The following is an 18980-nucleotide window of genomic DNA, read 5'->3' on the forward strand; positions in this document are numbered from 1 at the left end:
GCATCTACAGACAGATTTAGGTGCCATCTAATGACAGTTTCTGAGATTTCAGCACAAGGATCAATGATGATGAGATCACACTGTACAGTAACTACCACTGCAGTATTTTCCATTTGTGACAAGATGGAATAAACCCTCACATTTGGTTATTTATCTGTTTCCAAGACTGAAAATTAACAATTGGTTCTGAACTTCCAGGTAGCTTAGGAGAGGTTTTCTTCCATATCTCCAGGGACATAATGAAATGCTCATAATGTTCATAATGAAAAGCTGGCATAATCCTCTCTGGTAGCGTGAATAATTAAATGAAGGAAACAAATGTAAGATGCTACAAACGTAGAAAATCTGTAGGAAATTAAGAGAGACAGCTTCTATTTTGTCTTTAATTTGTTCTATTATGCTTAAGTACAACAGCACATGAATCATGGCATGGTTATTAAGAGGAGATACTTCAGAGGTTCTGTCTTCCCATCCATTACTAAACTGTTTAACTGTTGTACTTGCAGCAAGTCAAAACTGCATCACTGGACATGACCCTGAATTATCTGGAACACAAACACTACAATAATGACTCAGGCACTTAACTGATACAGCTACATGGTCTATCATAGCTGATTATAAATGAAGTTTATTGTAATAAACATCTGTGCTAGGAGTTGATTTATTCCACCTTTGCCGTGACAAACTTTACAGGAAAAAGGCAGAAAAAATGTGCAAACTATTAAGTAATTTTTTTAAAGAACTATGACAGTAGTATGTGAACCCACCATTTTTATGTTGTTCAGGAAGTCCACAGTGAGTATAAAGGTACCCATAAACGTTCATTTATAATTTCTCAAGTGGGAGTGACAGGTATTTCAAAATAAGTTCACTTTCAGCATAAAAGGTTTAATGGGAAAATTATTTGACTAAACCATATAGAGCCCATCAGATCAAGATGTGCTTGAAGCAAATGCATTGTGATTTCTTAGCCTAAAAGACTTGTAATTCATTAGATCTCATTGCTGTTGTGTCACTGTCCTGTTGCACACATGCACCATCCCCATGTCAAATAATTTATGTTCCAAACTATAGGCAGTGCAAGCACAGTAAGATTCAAAACCAATTTCACAAAAATCTACACAGTAAATGTCAAGGCTGTGCCTATAAACTCTTTCACATTGGCTTGTACAGGGCAGAAGATAAATTAGTATTTTTTTCTTATAGTAGAAAGGCAGTGTCTTAAGAAAAACCCAAGCCCCAGCTACAATCTGACCACTGTGTTTTCCCTTTTGTGAACATGGCTAAAGCTCCTCCAGCCTCAGTTCTCCAAAATCCACAGTTATTAGTATTAACAACGTGTAGTTACAGCTGTCTTTCATAAAGTCAAGTCCACTTGACCAGTTCTTTTGCTCCAGGACAATTTTTAAAAGTAGGTGTATGTTACTGAAAAAAACCCAAAGCCCTTTTTCATGTGTGTTGGTTGAGGGAACTCAGTTGGTTCCCTTTATCTTTGCCTATTATTCAATTCCATGGGTATATTTGAAAATTCTGCAGTGAATATCAAGTCAGTCATGAAAAATCCAGATCAAATGCCTTTTTAAAGTTACAAAGACTGTAAAGAGCTTCAGCTGTTTGTCACAGCTAGGAAAAATATGCTTCAGGGCTGCTACAAACAGCCAGAATGTGTTACTAGAATTGGGCTCCTTCTAACCTACTACAATTTCCAAATCAGGTTCAATAAAAATAGAGGAAGGGGATGCAGTGTAAACCTTCACAGAGTAAAATTTTGCAAACTAGTTTGCCAAACATATGCATGAAGAAATACATCTAGGCTTAACTAGAGACTCAATTCAATGCTTCCCTTAAGGATTTCATTAGGAAGTGTCTCCTGCAGGCAGCAAAAAATGGCAAAGTAGCATCCAGCCCCTCTGAGTCACTGCTCTTGTTCCCCCTCCCCTGTGTGTCAGTATCTCTACAACTTTCTCCCCCTCTTTACTCCAGTATTTGCTAAGCCCAGTTACATCTCAGCAATGTCCAACTCGTGTCCCTCCACGCCACATTTCCAGGAGAGATGATGAATGTATTTAGGACAGGTTAAAAAAGAAGGCAGAGCATCTGTTCCACCAGGTGTCCAGAGCCAGCTGGAACACGTGGCTGCGGCTGCCCATGGCAAACCAGCTCAACCAGCATATGGAGCACAGCTCTGGAAAGTTGCAGAGCCTCATCCAGAAGAGAAAGGGTTGTTCTTGACTTTCACACAGCAGAAAGGATTCAGAAACTCCTACTTACTGTCTGCATGGCAGCTTCATAGCACATATGTCCTAGCAGAGTAAATGTCATAAAATGAGGGCAGACTTCTAGATTTAAAGATTCACTTTTCCTGGCCCAAATGCAGAGGTTACACTACTAAAGGTAAAAGACATTCAATTATCGAGCTAAGTATCAAGCCTGTGAAATAAAGATGCAAGAAGTGTAATAGAACCAAAACATCATTCTAAATGAAACCAGTTATTTCAATGTTTTGTCTCCTTTTCCTTGGAGCTACTCACACGATTCCTCCTCTGGATCCCTTAGAAAGCCTCGGAACAGATCTTGTAGCAACACAACCCATGACATCTTAAAAAGCTTTTAATCTTTACTTTCAAGCCACTTCTCCAGGTTACCCTTCTGAATGTCCCCAAACAGCTCAGATCCCTTTCAAATGGTTGAAACAGTTCTACATTCCTGCTCTTATTCTCTACTAAATCAACCCTTTCTTTTTCAGTAACAAGCAGACTTCTATGAAGATACACTGTTCAGCTAACATCTCCTCTTCCCTACTTTTCTAAAAGGAGACTTACAGCAGAAGACACTGATCCACAACAGCCAAAAGCTTTCCTTTTCCTTTATCATCTTGTCATGTGCCTCATGTTCATTTCTTTGTCCTTCAAAACTTTTCACCATACACCCCAAGCTGCCACTAGTCACAGTGATTGCCTCTGACATGCCCCATTACTGCCAATGTCAGTGTCACCTTGAGGAAACACATCCTGCTGTACAACAAGCGTGACAGCTTCAGTAATAGTTTCCTAAATAAACCCCAGCTGCCATGGCACTTCTTAGTTTAGCCTCTCAGTAGAACAGTAATAGAGAGGTGGAAACAGCTCCTCAACACATGGTTTTCTGAGCAGTGCAGAAAGAATGGTGAAATTTAGAAAAGCCAAAATTAACCTCACTCTGTCAATTTCTCCATTTCCATTCTTAAAATTTTTCAAATTTAGAAAATACGCACGGAGCTGAAGCCTTCACACCTCAGACAACCCTCTTTGGAACGCTGCATATAATCCCCAGCAGCACCAATTCCTGCACAGATCAGCACTAGTGATTTGCTGCACGTTTGCTGCCCTGTGTCCCACACCCACCTACCTTCAGTGGCAGAGGAACAGGACACTGGGGCACTGCTGGAGCGGACGATGTTTGAGGCTGGGTGTTTTGTACCGTGGACAGCAGCCTCGTGGCCCCTTGCACGTGGTGAAGTGTTTGCAGGCCCCAAACAGGGAGAGGTCTGGAAAGGGGCAGGAGGCTGGCTAAAGTCCACACAGCAGGTTTTCTTTTGCTTCAAAGGCGGCGTGGCACTGCTCTCTTGAGCAGAGCTCTGCAGTTCTCTTTCTGAGGGGCTGTAATTCCCTGAGGAGCAGTCCAAGGACCTGCTGTGGGCACAGCTCTTTTCCTGTCCTTGAGACCTGTCTGTAGAGGCTCGGCTGTGGGAACTGTCACCCTCATCAGGAAAGCCCTCAGAGCGAGTTCTGTGAAACCTGCAGTGAGTGTGGCAATCCAGGGCACTGCAGCTCTGCTCTGCAGCCCCCTTGCGGGTTAGGCAGTAGGGAGAAAGATCCACAGAGTGGAGAGATCCTTGAACTTCCAGCGAACAAAGATCTTCAGAGGAGTAGCTACGGTCTGGGATATCAACAGCCTCAGAGACCATCAAAGAGGTGCTCTCAACAGAAACTGCAAAACAAGAGATTCAGAGAAAAATAAAAACTTCTTGACCACTCTCCCAATCTTCTCCCTCCCCATGTTCTGTAGAGTGATTTAAATTTAGTGATCTGTAAGCTCTTTTATCAATAAGAACTCAAAAGCTCTCAGAATAAGAATGCCAAACACTGAAGTGATTTACTTTTTTTACTGTCCTTCAGCAAAGATATTTTTGTGCTGTTCTTGATACTGACTTTTCACCTTTAAATGAACAGGCTCCATACTGTTACTCATCTACTTGCACCCCCAACATCTGTGCTTCAGGCAGCAAGCTTCCTATTCAGGCTCCTGGAAATCATGGAGTAAACTGCTCTTTGGAGGAGTGTGGGGATCAGGAAGCCACCCACAGTTGCTGACAATGAGACACAACCTGCAAGGAATGTGCAGGACTCTTCAAAGAGAAACAACAGTTGACAGATCCACCTCAAAGGGCTTAACTAGAGCTTGCTTTGTCTAGCAAAACACTCCTCTGCATTTCCAGCCCCAGCCTCTGACTGTGAAAAGGTCCTTCTTGCAATGAATAACCTGAAAGCAAATCCATCCTTCTCTATTAAGAAGGGCAGAAGAGAAAGTCTGCTTAAAACTCTCACTCCATCTTAAGGAGACAAATGCAAAGCCATGATCACCTTGAGTGCTGAAGTCCGGGGTCGCGTTCCTCTCCCCCAGGCTCGATTCAGACACTTGCTGAGCAGCAGCACCAGGGACCTAAATGAACATTTGAAATGAAAGAGCTCATTAACCTGCAACTTACCACACAAAGTGGATCTGAAGGACACACCTGACAATGCTGAGTCACTTTCATATGAGCTGCTATTCAGACTGAAAGCTATTAAAAGTATTTTACATCTTTGGGTCAGGAGCAAATGCAGGGCAAAGGCACATGCTTAATGCACTTTTTCATTTTTCCAGAATCTACAAGGTAAATTCATCTTGAATTCACAGGCACTTGGGGCTGCAGGCTCACACCACTAAACTTAATGTCTGCAATGCTTAACACCAATGGGTTTAGCAAAAGCAATCTCTCTTTCTACAGTCTGCGTTTCTCATATTGCGCTTGTTTTTTTGTTCACATCATATCACCCTAAAATAGGAGGGAGAAACACAGAAACCACAAAAACAAGGCACAAAAGCAGTATTTTCCTTTAGTTATTTGTGAGGATGTGTTTTGAAGCCCTATAACATCTTATGTGTTTATTGTGTTTTGAAGCCCTGCAACATCATTGCCACCCAGGTGCTCTCCAGCCTGTTGGAGATTGCTGAATGGAGATACTATTACCACTCACCTTTTGTCTGAAGGAGCGCATCTAAAGGGGTAACCTCCCTTCACTTTTGAGGATCATGTGAACAAAACATAAAATCATTCCTGCTGGAAAGACTGGATCCATAAATACCTGAAATTTAGGAAATTTTCTTTCTGTTGATTTGAATAGACTTTGGATTGGACCTTGTTGCCAATATTGGTAGATTTTTAGCAGTTCTTTGGGAACGTGATTATAAAAAAACTGGTTTCAATAAATAGCAGGTAACAACAAATGAGAAAAAGTACAAAAAGGGTTGAAAGGAATGAGACTGATACCATCTTGAGCAAAAAGCATCTCATCTACTTCTGTCTGTAGGGCCACAATTAACTAGTAGAGCTTATTCTGGTTAGTGACAGTCTAGAAATCAGCATCAGTCACCTCTGTGCAAACCTTTTTGTCAAGCACTTAATCTGTGTCTGGCCTCCTAAAAATTGGATGTGACACAATTAATCTGATGCTGCAAGGGAAAGAGCTTCCATTTCACATGCCAGTGTAGATTAAAGCACACGTATTTGTGCATAACTTACTGTGCTCACCATTTTTATCTATCTGTCTGTCTATCTGTCTGTCTAATCTATCACTATGATCAAGTGACCAAGAAACTTCTTTAGATACAAATTTAGTTTTAAAAACTATTTTAAGGGCTAGTAAATCCAACTCCAAACAAAGAACAGGACCAGAAATACTTTAACTCAGCAAGAGGTGGATAGAGGACTGGGAAGCAAGAGTGAAATCACTCATATTTTTAAACAATTCCCTTGGAAACTTCTTAATGGATCTTTCTTGATTGTAGCAGAGTATCACATCTGTGGTAAAAAGTAAAATGTGTTGTCATTCGAAGTCACAGATTGTTCCTGGGATCTAACTGTGGAAGTTCTGGGAACTAACTAGAAAAATAAGAAATGTTCGCAAATGCTCTTTGTTGTAGAAAATTCAGACTGACTACCTTTTGGAAGAAACTGTATAATGTTTTAAAGGTGTTTGTTTATTTTTAAAAATCTAGGGATTCTAGGGGCTTTCATAAATTCTTAATCTAGGGGCTTTCATAACCACTGACTTAATTTCTTAATCACTGACTGGAAAATATCTGCTGAAAATTTGTGCTGAAACATTTATTGACACTTTACATTGTCTCTGAAAAATTGCTGAATGTATGTTATACACATTTGGAATTGATTAACCTTCTTGCTTGGGGGAAGGAGAACCAGGGTTTTAATTGCAGGAGTTAACACTGACAATTTTGAAGCCAGGTCAGAGTTTTGGTTCACACAGGGACAGCACATGGTTTTGTGCAGGTTCCTGCACAGCCAAGGGAGCAAAACCTTATTGAATTCCACATCCTCAGACAGTCACTAGGCCATCAATAGAAAAAAAAGAAGAAAAAGTTGTGCTTTTAACAAGTCTGCACAGCCTATAGGTTAGAAAACCTTATAAAACACTGTCATTGATTTAGTTCACCCAGAACCCTGATCTGTTTGTTCTCATCTTTTCTATATCCCAGTCAATACTTTGCATGGAAAACAGCGTGAAAACCATTTTTTGTTACAGTCATGAAATGGGAATTCCTAATCAGTAAAGATGACAACAGTAATTTTTACATGGATGCAACTACTTAAATTAGCACTGACATTTGTTGCCCATAAATGCATGAAATATCAAGTCTAATTTGGTACAATTTAATAAAATTCTAAGGACCTCAATCCATTTAAAAACAAATAAAACCTATTGCTTGATGCACAGTAAAAGGTTTTACAATTATGACATTATTACATAATGGTTCCCAGAAGCACTTTTGTAGCTAAATCCCTGCCATGATTTCCATTGCCAAGCCTGCCTTTGAGGGATTTATAAATCTCATTATTTCAGTTCCTACTGTACTGTGCTCTATGGGAGCATTTGCAGCATGTAAGAACTCAGGTCTCCATTTTATTCTTCCTGTAGACCCAAAACTGTTTTGGTCTTTGGTTCCCTTCTCCATTTACAGCTCAGCTGGGACACTAATTGCAAAAAATACATGAAGGCTTTTGTTGTCAAGAAGAATCTGAGGCTACAGTGTCACTGTAGGCTTTGGTTATCCCTGCCAGTGAACTCCAGTGCTGAGACACAGAGCCTGGCACAAGTTCTCTGAACAGCAACTACCAAGTTCATATAAACTCAGTCCTGGTAAGAAACTATATAATTATCACTATTAGAAATGACTATCACTCATCTTCCCTGGAGATCAGAACAAACACCTCTGGAGCTCAGGTGGCCAGAAGTGAACAGGCAAGGTGCTGAAACTGACCCCAGATGCCAAAAATTAATGGTAAATACTTATTAAAGCCAATCTCTTCTTGCAAGAACATGAGTTTGCAGCTTTAAGTCACATCTTGTTCAATTATATTTTTGTTACATGCTGGTGCTATTATGCTGCTGCATGCTGACAGTCACACCAACAGTGGTACCAGTTACAAGAGTGCTCAAAATCCTTTTGTGCTTTACTAAACATAGACACTTTACCAATCTTTTCTTAGTACCACATGAATTCTTAAGGACCCTTCTCTTTCTCCCCAAACCATGCATGATTCATATCACTTTTGTCCATGTTTTCTATCACTGAAAAATATTGACTTCTCCAAGGCCTGCAGGTTCATCTGAGTTACTGCCAAGGAAAAAGGATGGGACTGGGATAAAGAATATTCTAGAAGGAGATGGCCTTGAAAACTCCAATTTTGCTGTTCAGCAAGGAACTTCACTCACAAGCAGTTTATACAGATTCATTTTATAATAGCCAAACAAATCAAAAGTAATGCACTATTTGGTCCTTTTGTGGTCTTGGGTGGAGGGTATAGTACCAGGCAAGGATCAGAAGACCTGTCAGAAGCTGCAAAGTTGGGCATATCTTGGAGAGATTTAACAGCATTTTTGTTGGAGGTTTCACATTTCAATGCTCTTTTTTTCTCAGACACTTGTTTTATTAATTATCTTAAGAATCTTCTTGTGTAAAATAGTGAAAATTTGTATCATTTCTTTAGGTTTGTGGTTCCAGTCCCCTCAGTGGGGGAATAAGTCACTAGGAAATATTTCAGTGTTGTACTTTGGGGAAAGGCAAAGTAGTCTCCTCTGAAATGTGGGTGGAACTTGACAACCTGAACACAGGTGTTTCCTCAGTGTGCTATTAACAACTGATAAAGAATACCTGGAACGTTTGACTCCTGGAGTTTTTACTGAAGCCTGAAAGAAATTAGAGCTCCTAAAAGCAATTGTAAGTATTTTCCCTTTGTGACAGCTGATTCAATTACCACAAATCCCTTCAAGAAAATGCTTCAATCAGCTCTGGCTGTACATGCAGACACATTACAATTTTGGTTTCAGCTCTGTATATAATAAAGCAAAAGGTGTAATGTAAATATTTGTCTCAAGTACACTGGATCCTTTCTGTAAGTTCAGGGTAAAGGTGTTCTGCACTCTCAGGAGGAGCAGTTTCTTGCCACATAACAGCAGAAGCTGATTATTGAAGACTGTAACAATCAGAAGGTTAAGCAATGGAGAACTATCACTGCTGCTGCATAGGAAGTAAAATTTGTTAGCTAAACCCTTATAAAGGAAATGGTCTGGAAAATGTTTTTAAAGAATGTAAGTATTTTTTAATGGTTGCTCTTTAAAGTTTATCTAGAATTGTTTTACACCATGAAAATTTGAAAACCACACAAAGAATTTCCTTTGTTTCTCCTCACCTGACTGGCAGGCATCTCTCCAATCACTGCCTCATAAGGAGGGGGCAGCTCACTTGGATACAGCATTCCTGGGCTGTTAATGGTTACTTCATATAAAGCACCAAATGGGGAATGAGGGAAGTCCAAATGGAGACTTCTACGTAAAAACATAAACAAGCAAACAATTAATAAATGGCATTGGATCTATTACCTACACCACAGTGATATAAAGACTTCTCTGAATTCAAAGCCAATACACTACAAAGAATTATATTCAAGAAATTTATTAGACATCCAAAATGAAGCCCTTGTTCACAGGGTACCTTTAACAACTGTTTTTATTTAGGATGCCAGCCATCTTTACCAGCCTGATTTGCCATCATTAATGTCCTTCACTACTCCAAATAAATACATGTTAATTGCAATGATTTCCTTAAAAAATTACATCTCATACTCAACTTCAAATGCATAATGTTAATAACTGGAAGGATCACTTCCAAAGGGATCTTTTTGCTCAAAGCTCAGGCATTGTTATCCTTGTCTTAGCTAAGTTCAGTCACTCCTCTACTGCAGCAGTTCTTTAACACAAATATTTCCAGATGCAGCCTAACAAGTTTGCAAAAAACCATTATGTGATCTCTCTGGAAAAGAAGAGCCTCATGTCAGTGGAGAACATTGCTTGGCTTTGTATTCTTTGAAAGAGCTCCTTAGCCCACAGAACCCAGTGCTGGGTGGAACAGGGAAGGAGAATCACCTCTGTGCCTCGCCCACGGGTGTGCAGGTGTACTCCGGGGGGTAGTAGGGAGGTGGGGGGATTGGTGGGATGAACTCATCAAAATCCAAGGTCTGGTGCAGGACAGTTCCATGTGGAGTCATGCAGTCAGGATTGCCTGAGTGTGGCCTCTGTGGCAGAAACTGAAAATGAACAGGTAAAGTTCCTTCAGATGGTAGAAACATCATCACCAATATCAACAATTTTAATAAAAAAGTCAATATTTGCGACCCTGACCAATACCAAATTCATGAATACTCAAGCTGAAATGAAAAAGGCACTTCTGGGAACATAATAATACTTGTGATCAGAGAGGAGGGTGAGCCAGATTGCCAAAATACAGCACAAGGTTCTACTAAAGACAGAGAGGCCATGGGCAGCCACTCAGTCACTCTTAGGATGCAGGACACAGACATTTACCATTTAATGGCTTTTCAAGAAATATCTCTACATTGTATATTGTTTTATTGTAGCCCCACATAATCAATTCTATTTTAACAACTGATGAAAAATAGATATAACTACTAAAATAACTGTTTCACGTTTTTGTTTCTAATCTGAACTGCCTTGCACTTACAGAGGAAAAAAACCCCAGTGCCAACCCCCAAAAAAACCCCAAGTAAAACTAACTAGAAACAGGCTATATTACACAGACATCATGTTCTGAATAAAACAACTGGAAATATCCCACCCATTTTTCACTTCCAATGAAGGGGCCATTTATAACTATTCTTTATTATTCTTGTAAAATGAAATATCCTTAATAGCTGCTTGTGGTTTGGTGATACAGACACTGCACACTTAAATGCAGTATAAAGCTTATAAGTACTGGTATGAAAGTAAGAAAAACATTTATTCCATATACACATCTCAAAAGCCAAAAGAAAATAACTACACTGCACAATAAAAAGTAATAATACTGAGAACCACATCAACATTTATGACAGGAACCTCATCAGCTTCCACCAGAGCAGGGATTTAAAGAAACCATTCCAATATCATAGATAACAGGAACACTCAAGTGTTCTGGGAAAGGCTTGAACTAATTCAAGATCAAATATGGGTCATCCTCAAGATCCCACAACCCACACCTCTATTTGGTCCCCATGGATCAAAGAGGACTAAAAGACAATAATCCAAAACCACAAATTTTTTTCTTCTCCAGGCGAACTTCTGCTGTCATATCACTTTTCTTGGATCAGCAGATGACTTGATCTTTAGCTCCTGCCTTCTAAAACAAGCCAGCTAAGAAACTTTGCTGAAGGCACATTTCTTTTTTAGACTGGAACAAGACAACATATGTTTTTGTACTGTTGGCACATTACGTCACTGTTTAAATCCATGATAAAGATTTGGGAAACAGTAAAATAAAAGGGAAAATGTTTATGCTTAGGAGACCCAGCAAACAGAAAGTCAATTACTTTCATTTTTAATATCACAGTTCTATATTTTTCACTTTTTGAAATTTAACTTTGTGTAGTTCTGCTGAATTTATATTACCACAGAAATTATACTGGTCCTTTGTATTTTAATGCTTGAGTTACATCTTAGTTCTATTAAACTCACCCTATGTATGTTGTTTCAAAGGTCAGAGCTGTAATAATACAGCACAGCAGAGGGTCAAGAGGACCAATATCAACTGTTTGTGAAAATGAAGTATTAGCTGCTCACTGATCAGCTCTCCAGAGATATTTCCACATATAACTATTAATAAAGAACTTCCTCTGCAGAATGTGTTATTTCCTTACACCCTACAGCCCACCAAGGACTTTCAGCCATTGTGTTCTACTCACAGCATAGAAACAAAGACATGGCTTCAGATTGATTTACTTAGTTATGGGAACTGTCTGATGCTCTTTCATCCTCCATGTGAGGTGGGATTATCCCAGGTACTGTTATCCCAGGTACTATCAGACATTTCTCTATGTGGCTTACAGAAAAAAACCAACAACAACAACTTTCCTGCAGTCATTTGGTCTAAATGCACCTGATTTTCCAACAGCCATTTCCCAAAGTGTAACATTACATTAATATCAACCATTAAACTCCAATATTCTGCCCTAAGCAATCATTGGTCTGCTACCATCTCAAATACATGGAAGAATCTTTTAGGAAAAAAATGAAGGAAGCGAGACAGACTTCAACATTATTATCTAAAACCTGTAAACATTTATCATAATGGAAACAAATATCTGAATACTCTGGGTCACATTTTGTACATATTTGACTCCACCAAACTCAGGACTGCCCTCATTTTCTTAAAAGAATTTATAATTTGGGTCATTTTTACAGTTTGGAAACAAAACAATTTTAATTTACAGTTTCCTTGTCCTTCTCCCAGACTGTTTCCATACTGCCATGGACCCCAAGCTTTGGTTTGCAGCAGAGAATTTGTAACTCCATTCCCTCAGTCCTGGAGTTCCCTGGAGCTGGATCAATTCAGCCTCATATTGGGAGTGATCCTCTCACCACTGTCAGCACAGGGCAATTAAACACAGGGCACTTTGACAGCAGCTGAACCATCAACACACACTTTGTGGAACATGACAGAAAGGAGAGGTTTCACACAGGGCAGGAGGGGCTGTGGTTCCACGAGGAGAAGACCTAATGCTTGGATGCAGCTCAGCTGAACAGCAGAATTATCTGCATCCCTTTCCAGATCCAGCAATACAAACCATGGCAACGAACTGTGACCAACACTTGACAACGAGCAGCAGAATGGACATGGAAATACACAACTTTGGGGGGTGTTCATAAACAACAGTTTACCTGTGTGATATCATCCTGCTGGAAGGCACAGAAATTAAAGTGAAAAAGGCTGTAAGAGGGAAACTAGCAGGAAATGAAACAATAGCAAATATAAGGGATTACCACAAAGAACAGACATCCTTGAGAAAACAATTGAAAGCTGGTAAGTGGGAATTAAGTCATATATTATTCCATACTACATTATCTACTGATCTCTGCTAGCCTGCAAAAGCTCATTCTCTCTACAAGAAAATGTATTTTAAAAATCTTCAAGAGTTGGCCTCAAACAGTGAAGTCTGGCAGGGTTTCAGCAAAGGCTTAATACAAATTTCATAGCTTAAAAAAAAGACAGTAATAAAATACAAAGAGCTGAGAAAGCTGAAGAAACACTGACAAATACTTTCACACAGAAACACACATTTCTGGTATTAGAACACAGCTGTTATCAAATAATCAGTCTCAAGATACTGATGGCAAGTGGGACAGGCAACAACAAGAACTGTCAAGCAGAAAATGGGGGTGGCCTGTTCAGTCACCAGGATAAACAGAATCAAGATGTACTCAATATCACATCAAAAACTACAGCTCACACTATGGAACAACTCACACAGTGGGTCTCCCAGCCAGCCTTGGGATTAAACTAGTGGCCACTGCAGAAGCAATGGATAGAAAATGGTTGCAGACAAACATAAACAGCATATAGCATCTCTGGAAAATGCTAAATACCCAACTGCATTAAAAGTTTAGCAAAAATTCATAGCTATCAACACATACTTCAAATATATTTACTAGAAAGAAAGAGAAAGCCCATAGAAATCCAAAAGCTCCATTTCTGGAGCTGTTGGATGCTGGGGGCTTTCAGAAATCTGACAGGCAATGAAATACAGATCTGGAGTTCATGCTCTTCTTTTAGGAAACAGCTGACCTTATGTTTGAGGCTTGGCATTCAAACTGACACTAACACAGGTGTTTCCTCATTCTGGGCCCTACTTTAGTGTGTGAATGTGTCTGATACCAGATGGGCATTGCACAGAGCAGTGCATGTGCTAAAGGGATGTGCAACACAGAGCACACAGTGACCACAGACCTTGGGGTGTTTTTACTGGGCACGTCTGACTTGGACAGAGTTGAACAGCCTGATTTAAACAGCCCTCATAGTAAGGACTACTTAATTTTCTTATTTTGTCTGCATTTATGAGGGAGAAGTAAAACATGCTTTCTGTGTGGTTGCAGCCGGGTAAACAAGAAAGCTGTAAAACACTGTAAACCCACTGCTTGGACTTGCATTCAATGCAGAAGTTTGCCATGGCAGCAGCAGCAAGTTGTTAGGAAGCAGAGAATTAGAAGAACAAGTGCTAGAAGTACCCCACTTCCAGAAGAAGTAAAAGTTTTTGAAAATGCAGTTATGCTCAAGGGTCCACTGCCATAGTACTGAGAATTCCACGCAGCCAACAATGGGGCTGGACACCAGTGACCTCCTCTGCCAGCTCACAGGCTGCAGCCAGACATGTCAGCTATCCCTGCCCAGTGAGGAATAACACCTCTTCTCTCAGTGTTTAACTTTTCCAGGTGAAATAAACACCATTACATAGACATTGTAAAATTGTGAAACTCTCTCTTTTTGTCAGACTGAATTTCCAGCTCTTCACTGAAAGGTTGTCTCTAAGTTGGTCACTGAAGTGATCAGAAGGTATTATCATGTTCTGAATATTCTGAGTACACTGAGGTAAAAGGTGATGGAGGAGACCCAGTTAAGGAACTGAAGAAACAGCAGGTAAGACCTGTCAAAATAATTCTCTATTGAAACAGTTCCTCGTGTGATACCATGTGGTCCCACCTTCTGCCCAAGGTATGTGAGACCGACAGCCCTGCACCAGGACTCCCAGCTGTGGGACCTCCCCACAAAACATCAGCAAAGACATCTTGTGCTCTGTACATCCTGCAGCTGCTCAGCACCACTGAGCCACGGAAATGCCAGTGCTGGGAGTCACTGCTCAGCAATTCCAGCTTATCTAAGCCACAACTGCCATATAGCAGTTTGTGCCTGGTGCTCTAAGGGAAACTTATCTGGAGTTTTTCCTATATCTGCATGTAATTACATCTGCCTTCCATATCACATTTATTAATTTGACTGTATAACTTCAAAATCAGCCCTTTAGAGACTCCAGAGTTCGTTATTCTCATTTCAGTAATTTATAAAAATCTGTTGATTTTTGTGAATGGGAAGTAAAAATTTCTAATTGCATATAATTAAATACTGGCATGTTAACCTGAGTAAAAGCTATGTGCAATACACTCAGGTCTATAATTCTGTCTTCAATTAACTGTCCTCCTGGACCAGCTGCTGTTTTCCTTTTTGAAACACTGGAATCAGTATCTGCTGAAGGGAAATACAGTAATTGTCTACAAGAACAGAAGGACCATGAGTAACTCTTCTAATTTGTCCCTGATATTAAAGGGAAATTATGAGACAGAAGATATTTTGATAAGGAAAATGCATTCAGATTTTTCTGCTCAGTTGTTTCCAGTTGTTGCTCCAACAACCACCACAAGCCATTAGCTCTGTAGCCTCATGGGCATTGCTCAGTGATATTTTTTTTGGAGCACTGCAAAAAACATATTTTTGTCTTATATATTAAATATTCTTATTCTACCAATAAAATTTTTGATGAAAAATGGTGCATTTGCATTCCTGGTGGGTGTGAGGGGAGTATTTATGCAACCATATTTACATTTAGGATCTTTCTGTGGATGTACATCATTCCCAATGCATATTTCTAAAGGGATTGTCATCTGGGTTTTACAGTACCTGTAAGTGAACTTTGTGACCAAAAAAAGAATATTTAGGTTTTGATGTAATTAGATTAAATAATAAATGATATGTAATAACATAAGATCAATTCTCACTTAAGCTTCATCCTGCAGGGTTTTTTTTTTAATTACTATTTCTCCAGAATATGGGGGTTAAACAATGCCAGCAAGATACTACCCTCAAACAGAGATGCTTTCTGTGAGGTGTTTGATTAGAAATATTAACTACAGCCTATTAAGATAATGACATGCTGAATTATCATTAGGATTGATGAAAATAGTAATTAAATGTTACAGCTTGCATGTGTCATCATTACCTTATTTTCTTTACAAAATAACAGATGGTTTTAGGTATCACACAACATGAACAGTTACTAACAGTGATGGTGATAAAATCAGAGCACACTCAATGGTATCAGTGCCAGCACTTCTAAGATAAGAACTGTATAGACATATCTGGAGTGGAAGGAGGACTGGAATAGGTGTAATTCATGCTTTAGCTCAGCCACAGTGGGTGTAATACCTTGTATTTCTTACTTTAATCCAGGCAGCCACCTTTTGAAGAAAACAGGGTGCATTTTTGCAGTAGCCATTCAACAGAAAAGATGCAAACTGAAACTGCCTCAGGCAACAAATGAAATATCATGGAAGTGACAGTTTGGTTATTAAGAGAGGCTTCTTCACATTACAGAGCCTTGATATGATCTGATTTGATTCACATTTATCTCCTGGAGGGGTGTGTACACAGAAAGGACAACTCTGGGAAGCCCTGTAATGGAGTGCAGCCTTAAACTCTCTAGTGAAACACAACAAATGCCTTTTCAGTCTTTAGCTTTCTCTTTCTCACTTTCTCTTGCAGCTTTAGTACAATTGGTAGGGTTTCTTTGCCTGAGCAAATGGATACACTTAACACAGTGAGAAAGGTTAAAGTGAAATGAAAATTTTGCGTCAACCCAAATAAGGAACAATCTAGAAAAAGATATAAAATAAAATATAAAGCAGTAAAACCACTTTGAAGTATTTTGCAGTTTGGTTTTTTTTTTTTTCCCTTAGGACTTGAAATAAAATATTTGTTAGGTGGACTGTTTTTAAACCAAAAAAAAACTCTCTTCAAATTCACTGGAAAATTTAAACTGGTTACTACTGGACAGCTTGTGTTTGTGTTTTTAGGATTTTTTCCTAAAGGTTGGGATGTCAGAAGACAGCAGTTTCCAGTAAAATACATCAGTGTGCCTATAAGAATCAAGACACTTGCTGTATGCAAAATTCATCAGCAAAGCACAAAATCACAGAATCATTGCGGCAGATTTTCTTGAGACTGTTACACCTGCTTTATGTTGCTAAGCAATAAATTGGAATTCTTTGAATTTGCAAAAATTACCATTCCAACAGATTAATTTCTGACACAAGAACACTAACACAGCACAGGAATCACAGAACTGATTGCTCTAAGGATGACATAATGACATGCAAGGAGGGTGCTCCCTACTGCCTCCCCTTGCCACAGAAGAGCCTACAGAGCTCTTGAATACTGTAGAACAGAGTAAAACTATCAGCACAATAATGAAAACCTTTTCAGCTATGAGGAGTGGTATCTCTTGCTGCTGCTGTCAAATTTCCAACATGGTACAACCCAGCTAAGAGAAGGTGCATGCATCAGTGGAAAGTAAAAGGAAAAAGCACAAATCTGCATTAACAAGCAAGAGAAAAGGAAGTTAATCAGATTTCTGGGTGTAGTAGAGCAGAGGGGAACTGCGGATCATGGGGCAATAGGCTGAAAGTAGTGAAAGAAAAAGAAATCCTCAGGTGAGAGTTCAGCTGGTCTAAGTCAGCGTAGCCCCAGGGAAGTTACGCTCACTTAGGCCTGGCAGGAATCTGGCTCAGCAACCTGAAAAAAGAAAGGGAAAAACTGATAAACAAGAAAAGACTGGGATTGAGCAGAAATATATATATATATTTCCCTTCTTCTGGGGAGAGGGAAGAAATTTCTTGTCGATGGAGCTGAAGGGGTGGGAGAACGGACAACTAAGCAGAAAGACAGAAAGCTGGAAACACAAAGCATAGGAAGCAAAAAGAAATTAACATAATAGCAGCATTGCCAGGTGGGAAAGAAAGAATCTTAAAGACATCAAGAATGAGGTGGCAGAGAGAAAAATTACGTGTTTTAAGAAATTTGACTTCCTTTTGAGGTTACTGCTTCTTGCATATGCCCATCAGAAGCACTTTAATATTGTTCTTGGTTCATTGTTATCTATTAATTTTTATTCCTCTGACAGTGCTAAATACCAGTAAGTGTAGATCAAGATTCCTGGAATATACACTTCTGGGCCACTGCTACCATTTTTCCACTAGACAGATGATAAAGTCTTCATCTCCCCATCATCACTGCAAGGTGAAAAAGTTCTTTAGACAATGGGCATTCTTGTAGCAAATATGGACAGGGAGAGTGCGTGAAAAGAAAGAGTACCCAAAATATGATAAAAACCCTTTAATGTTTAAAATATGTGTCATCAGCTGAAATTATTATTTCTGTTAATTGCTTTGCATCCATACCAGTGTTATTAAATAAGCACTGTTTACAAGCCTCTACAAGTCTGCACAATATGCAAACACAGAGCCCTGTAGCAAAAATGCATTTATGTACTATTTGTAGTAATTACCTAAACATACGAGTCTAACTAATTATACCCATTACTATGTGAAGCAAACACCAGATCCCAGACTGAAGATATGCTTTAACTGGGTTTGAAACCCAGTGACTGGAATACTTGTCTAGAAAGGACAGCCTTATCTCTGTAATTCATGCACTTAAATCAATATCCATGGCACCCAGTGTATTTCTAATTATTTATTTATTTTGAAAACAACCAAAAGCCTGCATGGCAGGCTAGACAACATTTCTGTATTGTATAAATGGTTTGCAGCTAACTTGCTGGGCCAGTCTTCCATCCATGCAAACTTTTCCAGTCCAAGATGTACAAAAGGCTAGTACTGGATTTACGTGCTTGCCCTTACTTATTAAACAGGACATTTCCTAAATTAATCAGCAATAGAGCAAGGTTACAAGCACTGTAGCTGGCCTGAAAAATACAAAGGTTTTTAGTTGTTTGGTTTTTTTACATTGGAACCTTGTGAATCCCAACACTGGTTTGGAATAGGAAAGCTCCCTTTGTCCAACCAAAACAAGACAGCATCCTGTGATGCAGCTGACTATGCAGAAGACTAATGATCCTTTTCCCTCTTGTTTTGAATACAAATGCTACTCTGAGGCTGAACATATGCGTTTTCCTAACGAAAACACAGTTATTGGCACAGGGCTGTGAAAAGTTCCAGTTTTGAGCTTATACTTCTCATATTCTGTAGCTCTCATACCAATCTAGTAGTGAAAACCGGGGCTCTTAAAGCCAAGAAATTGCTCTGGGGACTGTGGAAACTGGAGATTATATACAAGTGATGACAGCAAATATAAGGTGCATCTGTAACTGAACCTTGTTCATAACCTTGTTAACAAAAATATAACTCCCAATTGCAAAATCCTGATCATAACACTCCACTCTAATACATAAACATTAAAACACAGCAGCTCCTCATGCTGCATACATCTCTATGCTATATTTATATAGATGTATGCAGACTAAAAAATACACCCATGTACAC

At 39.3% G+C, this 18980-nt stretch overlaps 1 protein-coding gene across 1 annotated transcript in view; it reads right to left on the minus strand.

The window, feature by feature from the left end:
- ENTREP2 (endosomal transmembrane epsin interactor 2) overlaps nucleotides 1-18980 on the minus strand; it is a gene marked incomplete at both ends in the record, with an annotated part of 87466 nt that overhangs the window by 2142 nt on the left and 66344 nt on the right. The window contains 4 exons of the mRNA XM_083871210.1: nucleotides 3388-3969; nucleotides 4623-4701; nucleotides 9014-9149; nucleotides 9747-9907. Coding sequence (XP_083727336.1) covers nucleotides 3388-3969; nucleotides 4623-4701; nucleotides 9014-9149; nucleotides 9747-9907 — 958 coding nt within the window. The remainder of the gene's footprint in view (nucleotides 1-3387; nucleotides 3970-4622; nucleotides 4702-9013; nucleotides 9150-9746; nucleotides 9908-18980) is intronic.

Source organism: Zosterops lateralis (genome assembly GCF_965231275.1).
Source record: "Zosterops lateralis genome assembly, chromosome: 13".
Taxonomy (NCBI): Eukaryota; Metazoa; Chordata; class Aves; order Passeriformes; family Zosteropidae; genus Zosterops; species Zosterops lateralis.